Raw genomic sequence first — 12,962 nt, forward strand, 5'->3', positions numbered from 1 at the left:
GAGTCTTCCCATCAATCAAGCAAAAATAAGATTCCCTGCCCTTCTAATAGAAACAGCAACTAGGCATTGCTGTGGTCAGAGCACACTGTGAGGGGTGTGGAAGCTCATGGTAACCATTTGTAACTTTGTTTTGTTGTTGCAAAAATTTTAGTGGCATTAACACTGTATGAACAGGCATAGCACTGGCTCAAACTAAATAAACAAAGGCTGTTGTGCCAATATTTGCACGTACTGTATGCTGAATTCCTCACTCAACATTACTCGGTACACAGGGAGCAATAGGACCTACTCTACACTGGTAACGGCTCATGGTCTGTGTAACCTTTCAACAGCTCTGCATATAGAATGCATTGCTCCCAGACAACAGAGACATGATATTCAGAGCATGCCCTTTATAAAGGAGGGTGAACAACCCAATAGAAGCATGTGGCAATTTCTGAAAAAAAAACGGACATCCAGCTCCACATCCAAAATATAAATATATTAATGAAGAATTATTACGGCAGGGTGTTGTGATGTGGTGAAATATCACTACCACTCTGGGGGTTATGAGGCACTGCGATGCAGGCGGAGTGCCTCTAACTGACAACGTTGAGCTATTTCAACACATCCTGAAGTACCATCATTTGATTATAAAATGGCATGCATTTATTGTTACTTACTAAACATACTAATAAGGCACTTGACACTCTTGATAAATATTGTCATTAGTGTGTCTTTCCGCTGTAATGTTCAGGTGAGCCTCTGCTTGCGTGTGTGTGAGAGGTATAATATGTATTATTTTACGAATAGAAATAATAACTATTGACCCCTTGTGTATTTTTTATTTTTTATTTTTATGTAATGTTATTGAAAGAGGCCGGTGATGATGTTTGTGTAGAGCGAGGAGTTAGCCACCACTTTTTTTTTTGCTCAGGATCATTTCCAGTGTGGACGAAGGTCCATTTGAATTAGGATGGTTGGCTACCACTGGCAGTAAGGATATGGCACCATGAATTTTCTTTCTTCATCATGGCTCACTTGCCATTAGCTTCTGATGGATCCCTTTATCTTTTGTAACTAGTTATGGGCATTACTTAGTATTTTAAGCCCAGCTTAAAAGAATATGAACAGTGGTAACGTCAGATCTTATTGCATGATCTGTGTATATTTGACAATCCTGCTGCTTTGTTCAGCTGCAACATCACTGAACCACAGTGAGTAGGTGATATGGGAGGAGCTGAGGTTGTAAACAAAAAGCAGATGAGTTTTCAGGCATTTGATATGTACTTTTGTAGTGAAAGTACAGGAGGGTGGATTACTAGAGTCCTCATACATCATTCTACTATTTCTTTGTTTCAGTGTGGAAGTCATCAGATCAACAGTGTGAAGATCACTCTTGAAATCAGGACTTAAAAAGATGTGTTGCAGTAAGAATACCTGTTAAGAAAGGGGAACAAGACTAAAATATGCACAAGAACACAGAAATTGGACTATGGAACAATGGTCAAAGGTGCTTTGGACTGTTCATGGATGGATAAGGACACCTGTGCCTTCTGCCAGTTCTGTTGTCAATCTGACGCTTGTCTAATTTCTATTCCTTAAGGATGTTATCTTCAAGCATTGCTCATCCTTGTTAGACAGCTTTTTAGGTCTTCCAGTCATGGGTTTGTCAATTACAAATGATGTTTCTCTGTACCTGTTGATTATGCTTCGGACACCACATCTTGAAAATCGAGTGATGCAAGGTATTTCACTCAATGTTTTTCATTCTTTATGCAAGTCAAGGTTGTTATAACAGTAGAAAACGCTAGTGGAAGCTTTGAGTAAATTGTTGCTTTTCCTAATGCATCAGAGTAGAAAAAATTATATATACACACACACATACATCGTGGTTCTGTAGCAGAATCCAAGGCAGAAGAGGCTGACTATCCTGAGGATTTCTGCCGACAAGTGGATGACAGCCCCTTGTTCACTGTAAATATCAGAGCATTTACCCTCAGGTTAAAAGCACCTTTTGCTCTATATTTTGAAGCACCGACTGCTGTCTGGATTACACTCGAGGCAATTTGCTTTATATTAAAATCTTTTTTTTTTTTTTTTTAAATCATGCATTATACAGCAACAGTTTACATAGGCAAATAAAGTATAGATATCTTTGACATATGGTTAGGACTGGCAGGGATCCTGCGGGACTGTAAAATTGCCATTTCAGTCAGTAGAACAGAATGTACTGTTTTAAGAAAAACACACACTGATTCCAGCACAGAAGCAGCTGTCCAAAATATCTGTATCAGAATGAATCTGGAATGTTTTCTTTAAGTGATAAGCCACGTCGTGCAGCCATCATATAAAAGTTACATTATTCATGTTGAAATGTATATTTTATATATGCTGAAACTGATATGCATTTAAGTTATGATTATCATTTAATTTGCTTTGTAGTTATTAAAATAAAAGGTGTGTAGTTTAGAAAATAATAAAAAATAAAAATAAAAAAGGGAATCTCTCTCATCATAATAGACTCTTCTTATTTCCCAACGGTGTGCGACAGCTGGCATTCAAAAGAAACAACCACTAATTATTAATTATTATCAATTACATGAGAGTTAACAACTTTGTTTTCAAGGGTATTCCAAAACAAATTATTTACACCCTCAGAATTTGCATATTTACTTTTTGAAGCTTTATTCCTCTATTGTGTGTGTTCTTAAAGAAAATTTAGCTAACCAAATATTTCCATACATTTTCCCCTACCATGCATACTCATTAATTATTTTTAGACTGAAACTGCCCGTTTGTGTGTTTCCTAATTTCTCTTTTGCCAGTACCTCTTCCGTTTTGCACATCTGCATATGTATTTTCATTTTAAAAACACAAATCTGGTACTACTAAGTTAAAGAAATCTCTGTTTGCAAGCCATGCTTTTAGACAGTCTTACCCTTCTTTCGTCATTCCACCTTGAGGGTGAAATCCTTTCCTGTCAATCAGTTTCTTCCCCTATTGATTGTCAAGCTTTCAGCCAGAAACTTGCTTTGACCCCAGAAGACACTGCTGGGGCAATATGACCAAGGAAGTAAAGCAGTAACAGACTTCCTGGAGGCCATATCTTGCAAACAGGGATTTATTTAACTCAGAGTAGTACCATATACTGTATCAAGTTAACGACTGGTTTCACAGACCCCGATTAGCACCAGTCTTGGACATCTGTACCTAAAATAACATTAGTCCAAGCTTAGTGAAACCATCCATTCAAATATAAATACACGCTGTTTATTTAACAAACAAAAAAAAAACACTGCCAGGGCTCTACTTTTAGATTTTTAATATACTGGCCCCTCGGACCACTGAGCTAGTGTTTTTACCGGCCCGGATGCAATTTTATCTGACCCAATATATTTATATATTTTTTTCATGACGGTTTATTTTCAGTATGTTTCTAACTGTGTATGGTAACCAAAGAGAGCTAAACTAAGCCTTTCAATATATGTTACTTCAGCCATTTAACATGTATGTAGCAAGTGCTAAAAGAAGTACAGTAATCCAAACTTGGGTAACATTGAAATTAGAAAGGTATTTTAACGTTTAGATGAATATAAAGACATACTAGATGTTAAGGACTCTGGACTGCTGTTCAATGTAAAACATCTACTGTTGACTTTCTGTGAATGGATGGAGTAACAGCAACATTTGCACTGACCATTAAAAGTACAACCAGGGATCCTTGTTTTGAATAATTTACAGGTTACTGAATAAACAAAGTAACTGATTCATCTGATGTCAGTACTTGATAGTTGTAATTAGTAATGTTAAACTATTGTAATGTTGGAATGTATTTTCTATTTTGGCCAGGTTACAATATTTACACTAAGATTGTTAAAAAAATATTATTTGTTAGAATTAAACAGATGTAGAGTATTTAGGTTACTATATGAATACACTACAACAAAAAATATTATTTGGTGGTTTGTGCAAAATTATGCTACTGTTGCTTTAATTGGAAAAGATACGCACTGCTACTTATTTTAATTCAGTAAACAAAAGAAGAAAAAAAAAACTTGTGCCTAAGGAAATAAGGTACAGAGCAACAAAATCTCGTCTTGGATATTGTTTGAACATTTTGTGAACCCGGCTAAACTTCACCGGCTTACATTGTTATGCTGTCTGCTTGTGCACACGTATTTGCCTTTTACTTTTGGTAGCGTAAGGGTCCAGAGTTCGGGTAATCGATACACAAAAAGGTTGCACCCTATGTATTCAAATAGGAAAGTAAGTAACTATTCACAATTTCCACCCCCAAGACTAATAATAAAAACTATTAAATCAATATTCATAATACAAAATAATAACAATCCTACTTAGGACGTTGTCGCTTGTGTAGCCTCTCCCAAGTCAGCGCCAATCTTGCTGAGAGATACCAACGAGTCCTGGAAAGATTGTGAATGGCATTTTTGACCTGAACACATTGGATCCCAAATAAAAAAGATAGACAATTCGATTGCGTATCAGGGTATCCATCGGGACATCTTACTGTGAGACTGGATACGACGTAAACGAAATGTTTAATACACAACAAATAAAGCTGCTGTTATCAGCAAGTCTGGGAAAAGGCAACACGTTACTTTTTTTTTCTCTGTCATAATGAAGCCTCCACTCTAAATGTTAGTCTTCATTTTTTTTTTTTTTTTTTTCATAATTACATTTTTTATGATTTATTGATTTCAGCGCTTTCATTTTGGCTTACTGGTTGCTTAGCTGTAGAAAACCCGATTTGTAAAAGATTTTCCACAGGAATGAGTACCAACACACCATCTCGGTACGCAGTCTCAGATTCTGACTGTACAACAAATCAGACGCACGGCGGGAAAGTTAGGATTTCTTCGTAGTTATGTTTTTGGTTTGTAAATTAACTGAGCTTTTTGACACACTGGTCAGTTTTCCTGGATTCATGAAAAAATTTAACAATCATATATATATATATATATATATATATATATATATATATATATATATATATATATATATATATATATATATATATATATATATATATATATATAGACAAACACACACTTCATAACTACCGGCCAAACTGCGCTCTCTACCGGCCCCGGGCCACGGTTAATGTCGAACCCTGACTGCACATTTGATATACCCCTAATGGAAGATTTTATGGAATCGTTTTGTAAGGTACATTACTTTAAAACATCCTTTACCTGGTCCTGCACTCATGGATATTAACCAACATATTTTACCTTTGGGAAAAGTTGCTGAACAAGGTGGAAAAGGTGAGGCCAGTGTAAAAATGAAGGATGCGCACCGGTAAATTTTCCCCCCACTGCAACAGTGAGTTTTGCTGAGATTGCTGACTTTCTGGGTCATATAACACTTGAGGGAGCTGACATATTGGCGCCTTCCAAGCAGCAACATGACGTCAAGTCGTTGATTTCCCTGATAGGCCAAAAGTTGGGCGCATGGGTTTATAGCGGTGAAAACCAATAGCAGGATGCTTGAATGATAAGTGTAAAAATAAGACAAAGTTATTTTGTGTGCCAAAGTCTATTAATTCAAAAAGGGCGATCATAGCAATTCCATTTGGTCAAAATTCATTTGTGTGTGGGAGGACCACTTTGAACCTGAATGCTACGAAAGGAATATGCAGGCAGAGCTTCTGGGGTATGAATGCAAGACGAGGCTAAAGCCTGATGCAACGACAACAATGTTTTCCCACAAGAAGAAAACGTCACACAGCAAAGGGTTTGAATGAAAACCATCAGACATAGGGGGTCCTCAGGACTGAGTTTGAGAACCACTGGTTTAGCACAATGAAATCATCAAAAGGTAGGTCACTGTATATAACAATTGTATTTATTAACAATAAGGAATAAGTGACATCAATGTGGGCAAGACAAATGACGAGACCAAAGGTCAACGTCACCAGTTTCCAGTTTGGAAATTGTTAAGCTTCAGTTTCTCTGTTTTCGCATGTGTGTGTGTAGTGGCTCGCATGCTGCTTTCTCTGTTCTCTCACTGCTGTTGAGAAATTGTAATTTTCTCTCTGCTGCTATCTCACTCTGGCTGGAGTGATATTATTGCTCATTAGCATCTATTGTACTGAAAAGTGTTTTTTTGTAATTTTTTACTGATTACAATTACTGCATTTTTAGGTTGAAACTGCCTGTTTGTGTTTCCTCCTTTCTCTTTCGCCAGTACCTCTCCCTTTCTCTTACAGTTTCAGGAAAATAAAACTTAAATCTTACAAGATAGCCTACATAAGGCTGTACATATCTCCGGGATTTCTAATAGAATGTATAGGGCTGTAAACAGCTACTACTGATGAATAATATAATAATAATAATAATAATAATAATAATAATGTCTCGACCAGATACAGTACAGAGTGCTTTGTTCTTTGTAGGCTATGTACCTTGAAGTACAAATCCAAAGCTTTTTTTTTTGTTTGTTTTTTTACACATTAAATGTGCATGGTATGAAGGTTTTGTATATAAATAATTGACCCAGAGACAAAAGTTACAGCAGCAGTGTTTCCATAAAACACATTTACTACAAGTGCACCAAGTATCTGGAGCCTTCTTGATTGAGTTTTAATGGATTAGGCTGGTTTCAGACTCTTTCTCATTATCCTCATCTGAATATTCACTATCGCTGCCTGACAAAAGTTAAACTGGGGCAGTCCAACCTCAATGATTCATATAAGTACCCATCTATTTGACTTTTTCATCCATAAAAAAAAAAAAAAAACCTAAAAATTCGGATAAATTTTGTCACAAAAAATGATTTTGTTAGCTGCAGCTTTGGACTACCACAGTTCGGAAATAGCAGAATCAACGACCCAACGTCATATCCTGTGCGCCGTATGAGAGATCAAATGCATAGAAGCTTAACGTTGTTTTAATGCTTTTATACTGTAAATTGGCCAAGCAAGGGCTTTAAATTGTGTCAGAAGTTTTCAGCCACATGTTTTCTATTGTAATGATTATGTATGCACTACCACTACAGATAACCTTTAATAATAATGAGTGGAAGAACTTACTGGTGCACACCCCTAGTGGAAATAAAACATCTTGAAATCAGAGGTGCTGTTCAAGTCACATTGAGCATGCTACTCCAGTCTATGCTTCAAAAGGACCTCACAAGCAGTTGCAGCTTCACATACAGGCCCTAATAACAGATGGTTATATTAAAAACACCCCTGGCCAAAAGCCCATGACATGTTCCAACATCTTTTGGATTGGGTTGGACAGCTACTGGACATAAATCTGATTGAGAATTTCTTGGACCTGTTGGACAGAATGGATATGAGATCTGTCGGACTTGACAAATGGACACATCCAAACCCTCATTATTGTTGTCCCTGTAGTGACCTGTAGTGATAGAATCCTCTGCAATAGAGGCCGTGTCCACTGTAATAAGGACTCAAACCGGTGCAGAAACTAACCACCTACATCTTTGTGTCTTTTTGAAGTGGGATTACATTCTGCCAGAATCAGGCCACTCAAAAAGTCACTTGCATCTTAAATTACTTTTCTCCATCTGGTTTTCTCCAAAACCCCTGGCAGGCCTCTCTCTGCACACAAAGATTACTACTGGAACAATTGGGAATATTAAAACTAGGGCTTCTGATTTTCCATTCTGTGTATGGCAAATTCAGTTTTTCAAAATGATCCATTCTGGGGTTTTTTCAGTTTTTCTAAATGACCAATTCCATTTTTACCAATTTATTAGTTACTAACAATGTAATTTGAATACAATTTAAATACATTTTTAAATACAAATAAATCTATTTAATTCTTTTTTTTTTTATTTTAGTCCCCGAGATACTATAGTTTTCAGGAAAGTCTTTCTTCAAGCAGTCCACTAGTAACAATGTACTGTAGGTCAGTCAACATAAAGGTGTTTTGAAAAATCACTGCTTATTGCTGGCATTACAATACACAGACTAGTCGAAAACAAGGGGTATTATTACAAATATATACAATTTTCATAAAATTACAAATTAAATAAGATGTTCAAGACACATCTCTCCCATCTGTAGTTTCATCTGCTTCAATGTGTGTATGCTGTAGTTGCTGTAAAACTGCTTGCATGCATTTCTCGTATACCCTGGACAGACAGAGTTGCCTTAGTTACAGCAGGGCTCTTCAACTAGTTTTTTTTTTTTTTTTTTTTTTTTTTTTTTTTTTAATTTAAAGGGGGGCCAGATTGCAAAAAAGTTAGGAGCAAGTGGGCCAGAGTATTTTAATCTGCACATTCCTAAGCAATAACAAATATTACATAACTTAATGTTCATATATTGAGCAAGACTTACACATTTTACCATATGAGTAGTACTTTAATAATAGAAAAGTGTGAACATTTAACTGAATATCAATAGAAACATTTTAAAATTTATGTGGCATATTAATAGTATAACTTAAGAAGAGATCAGCGCTTCTACTTTTGAGCTTCTAACTACTGTTCCCTCTGTATTTCCAAAAGCTCCTTTTGACACACATTCTTTGCACAATGAACACTGTGGCTTTGCACTCGGTACAGCTGGTAAAATAAATAAGTATTTATTTGTCCACTTGTTGAATCTACAATTTTGAGAGAGCCACGTTATGCAACAAGAGTAAAACTAATTTAACAAAATTATTATTTTATTTATTTATTTTTAAAAATGTGGGGGGGGGGGGGGGGGGGGGGGGGGGGGGGGGGGGGGGGGGGGGGGTTGACGTTTTTTTTAGGTATGTGACAGGGTAGCTGTGTGGTGACATCAGGAACAGAATGCAGGAACGAAAGGAAACGCAGTACTGCAGGGCAAAAGACGCGGCATGCGCCGTTTTTATTTAAATAACAAAACCAAAAAAGGCTTTAACAAAACAACGCTCACTAGCTCAGAGAGCAAAATAAAGGCTTTAACAAAACAAATCTCAAACATAAAAACACAGGTCAGGCTGGGCAGTTTGCTTTCACTGATCCTATGTTTCTTATAATTTCTGTTTCTTTTTCCTCTCGTTCGATCTTGTTCCTCCTCTCGAACACTCACCCAGAGTGCAGAGAGTTGCAGGCTTTTATGCAGGTGACCATCTCCCGATTAGCAACAATTAACTCACTCCAGAGATGGTCACCTTCTGCACAAGGTTTTTAATGCGGATGGGGCTTCCCATCCACGCTGTAAAACAACAACAAAACATATGGCTTTGCCGTCATATTTAGAAATAAACAATAACAAAACTCTGAAGGGCAGCACCTCGCTCGTCCTATAATATATAAATCATAAAACAAATACAAAATAACACAAACGGAGACACAGTGGCGGAGGGGGAGACTACGTTCTAAAAATAAATGAACAATCATGTACAGGGCTCCTCGCCCTGTTACAAAGTACTTTTCTGTATACACAACTCCAAAATTATTCCACAGATCACAAAACACCTAGTTGCTTTTTTTAAACAACTCGACTCACACAGCACACAGGCAGTGCCACAACTGAGAGACAGTCCATGAGCGTAACGCCCACAAAACCACCTGTTTTCTCGTTATCCAATGATCCAAATAGGAACATACAAAAATGTTTTATACAAGCGTCATCGCTGGGCTTCTGGGTAGTGTAGTTTTCAAAGCAATCCATTATTTTTTTTATAGGAGAACAGTGGTAAAGCAGCTGCAAAGCAAAATTCTACTCCCAAAATGCCAATTCCATTCCCAATGCCTAAATATGCGATTCCATCTGTTATTCCACGATCAAGGAAAAATTAGTAGCCCTATTAAATATCACAACACCAGATTTAAGAATTAAGATTTAAGATTTAAGAAAATACTAAATAAATAAATTCAACTGCTTCAACCCAAAATAAAACATTATTTCATTTTTGTATGCAGAAAGTAAAAGAAACTGAATACTAGTTTAAAAAAATGTGTGATTTTAAACTAGTCACTGGAACTACTGTGAGGTGTCCAGTGTCTGCTCACTGGCTCTGTATGAATAGACTGCTGTATCCCAATACACTTCCTAGCTCATTTTAGCCTTCCTTTTACTCAACAACAGAGTCTGTATTAGAACAAAATAACAGAACAACCTGTTTTATTTTTGGCCCCAGCGGTACACAGATCTCAATGTGGTCGCTGTTTTAAATAAAGAAAAAAACGCCCAACACAGCCAACAAAAACAAAAACATACAGTGCAGCATGTGCAAAACAAATGTATAATTTCCAAGATACATATTTCCAATGTCATACAGTTTGTGGTTTAGTTTTCTGGTGATGGTAACATCATCAATCATTCGAGTGCTCAGCTCACCTGCAGCCCTGTAGAGGATTTTTGGCTCAAAGAATATGCAGGGGTTCTTGTCCTCAATGCACGACAGCAGCAGCCCTTTAGCTTGAACTGGGCTTCTTGGAATAACAATCTGAAATAAACAAATGGAGAGAAACAGCACACAATATGATTTTAATACAGCAATGCCTATTGGTGAATATTGCACCCAATTCCTTACGGGTAATTAGCATTTGAAAATGAAAGTTGCATGTATTTTTTTTGTTTTTTATTTAACATAAAAACATACATTAATTAGGAGAACCCACAGGTTATGATGCAACATTACTACATTTTAAAATTAAACAATTCACCATAAACACACCACTACAATTTGTCAAGTACCTAGGCATGTCAACATTTTGAGAGGTGACATTTCCACCGTTGTCCTTTTAAAATTAAGACTGACTGAATCTTTTCATCTATAAAAGGATAAAAGAAAACAAAAAAAAACTAAAAACTACAAATTTAGGCTTCGACATTAGAGATTGTGCACAAACAGTGTCTATGGCATGTATCTTGTTGAAAATCAAGCACTGTCTGCTTGAACATATATTACAAAAACAAAAACAAAAAGGAAATATCACCTTAGACTAAAAATAATGCTTCTGGCAGTACAAACTACCACCCTGTGACAGTCGGAAAATTCCAAAATATGGTAATTCTTACTTCTAAATATATAACAATGTATTTTATTGTTAGGTTTTACTGTAAGGATAGAGCAGACCCAAGCACAGCAATCAACACATTCACATTAAACTGGACACAGATTATGTGGCTGTCCTTCACTCTCCGCCTTGGTTAACCAACACACCCAAAAAGACATTTAAATCTTTTGTTAAACCATTGAAAGCTGTCTTTTTTATTTAGAACAATACAGACTAGTTCTGACAATATTAACAAACAAGACAAAACACACAGAGGGTCCTCATAATCCTATAGCAACCGTAAGGCTAGTGAAAGGTATTCTGAAACTTTTATAGGAGGCTAGGGCTGTAAAATAACAGCTTGCTGTTGATTGGTACAAAATTAATAGTTATTGTGTTCACAATGCAGAGCGTGACAGACATGTGGGTCAGTGAAATATTTCTATAAAATGTATAAATTTAAATGTTAGTAACATTTAACCTACTAGATACAGCACTTTATAGAGCGCTGATTCTGTAACAGTTTAAAACGTAGAGATATAAGTGGTGCAATCGGCAACCTAGTTTCTTAAACTTTATACTGTGTGAAAGGCTGTTTACTATTTCTTTTAATAATACTTATAAATTAAAATCCAGAACCTTATGGTTATGAATAGAACATTTCTTCAGAAGCAAATTCTTCCCAAACACATTAGTTGCTTACCTTAACTCCAGGACAATGTGCAAAGAAGGCCTCTGGACTCTGGGAGTGGTACAGGGATCCATGGCCCACACAACCCCAGGGTGCTCGGATTGTCAAACTCCCACAGTCAAACAGGTTCCCAGAGCGATAACGGTATTTAGCAGCCTCATTTACAATCTAAAGACCGGAAGATTAAGAAGTGTGTGTACTGAGGGTCATAACTATTACTCTGACATAGTAAGGAGAGGTTCTCTTCATTCCGAGCATTTGCATAAAAAAAAAGAGCAATAAAATTAAAAGCGCACTTGTATACAGACACTGGTGGATTATCATGAAAATCATAGACACAAACACTCACTGTATTTATTTAAATTGGTTATAATTATATACCGGTACAGTAGACCACATTCATCCAAAAATCAAGCCTATAGAAAACACAGTAAAAACACACCTGGTCGAAGGCAGGATAGATGTAGTCAGCAAACTGGATTTCAGCAACTGCAGTCGCACCAGTTACTGCAATTCCAATACCGAAGCCCACAATTCCTTGCTCGCACAATGGAGTATTGAAGACCCTGTCTTGACCTAAGAAAGGGTAAGGAGAGAGGGGTTAACAAAAACAATTAAAATTAAAAAATTAAAATTAAAAACCAGACAGCAGAGCTAATGCAAAACCAATCTTAGTTTGTTTGACTTTCTCAGTTTTGTTTTTATTTTTGAGAAGTTAATAAAATACTGCAACACACCACGTATCTTTTAGGATTCAGGTTCTTCGTAGAAAGATCATTAAAAACCTGTTAATTGTGTAATTAATGTCCCCTAGTTTCTCAGCGGAAAATGGTGCTAAAAAAAACAAACAAAAAAAAGCTTGTCCATATTATGGAAGAAAATGAAAACAGCAGCGTTGGAATCGAGTCACTGATCTTCGAGTCCGAGTCGAACCCATAAGTGTCGATTGGAGCCCAAGCCCCAAGCACAAGGTCCCAAGTCCAAGTCAACCCAAGATCCAGTCAGTGCACGGTTACACCTAAAAAAGCTTGCATCTTTCGATCACTCCAAATATCAACTGTGGTTGATACACAGGCTTCCTTTGCTAGATCAGCTTTCTTGTTTTTAAGATCCTTTGCTTTTTGTTTTATTTTTAAATTTAGTGTAGATCCGTCATCGAACAACACTTGTTGTCTACAACGGCAAGAAAATGATGAACATTTTCATTCTCCACAATGCCAAGTCGAAGGCTGCAGCTGACAATTAAATCTGTAATGATACTCACTGATAGCCACCTGACTCGGATGGTTGCTTGTATATCTTCCAACTTCCTTAAAATATGAAGTTA

The 12,962-nt window shown here is 36.6% G+C and overlaps 1 protein-coding gene across 2 annotated transcripts in view; it reads right to left on the reverse strand.

Annotated features, from left to right (window-relative positions):
- The window catches only part of LOC121316259 (2-oxoisovalerate dehydrogenase subunit beta, mitochondrial-like), a 107,324-nt gene that overhangs the window by 78,316 nt on the left and 16,046 nt on the right, over window positions 1-12,962 (reverse strand). For both annotated transcript variants that reach the window (XM_041251221.1, XM_041251220.1), the window contains exons 4-6: window positions 12,078-12,211; window positions 11,648-11,803; window positions 10,283-10,391 (exon numbers count right to left, since the gene is read on the reverse strand). In XM_041251221.1, coding sequence (XP_041107155.1) covers window positions 10,283-10,391; window positions 11,648-11,803; window positions 12,078-12,211 — 399 coding nt within the window. The remainder of the gene's footprint in view (window positions 1-10,282; window positions 10,392-11,647; window positions 11,804-12,077; window positions 12,212-12,962) is intronic.

Source organism: Polyodon spathula, chromosome 5 (genome assembly GCF_017654505.1).
Source record: "Polyodon spathula isolate WHYD16114869_AA chromosome 5, ASM1765450v1, whole genome shotgun sequence".
Lineage (NCBI taxonomy): Eukaryota > Metazoa > Chordata > Actinopteri > Acipenseriformes > Polyodontidae > Polyodon > Polyodon spathula.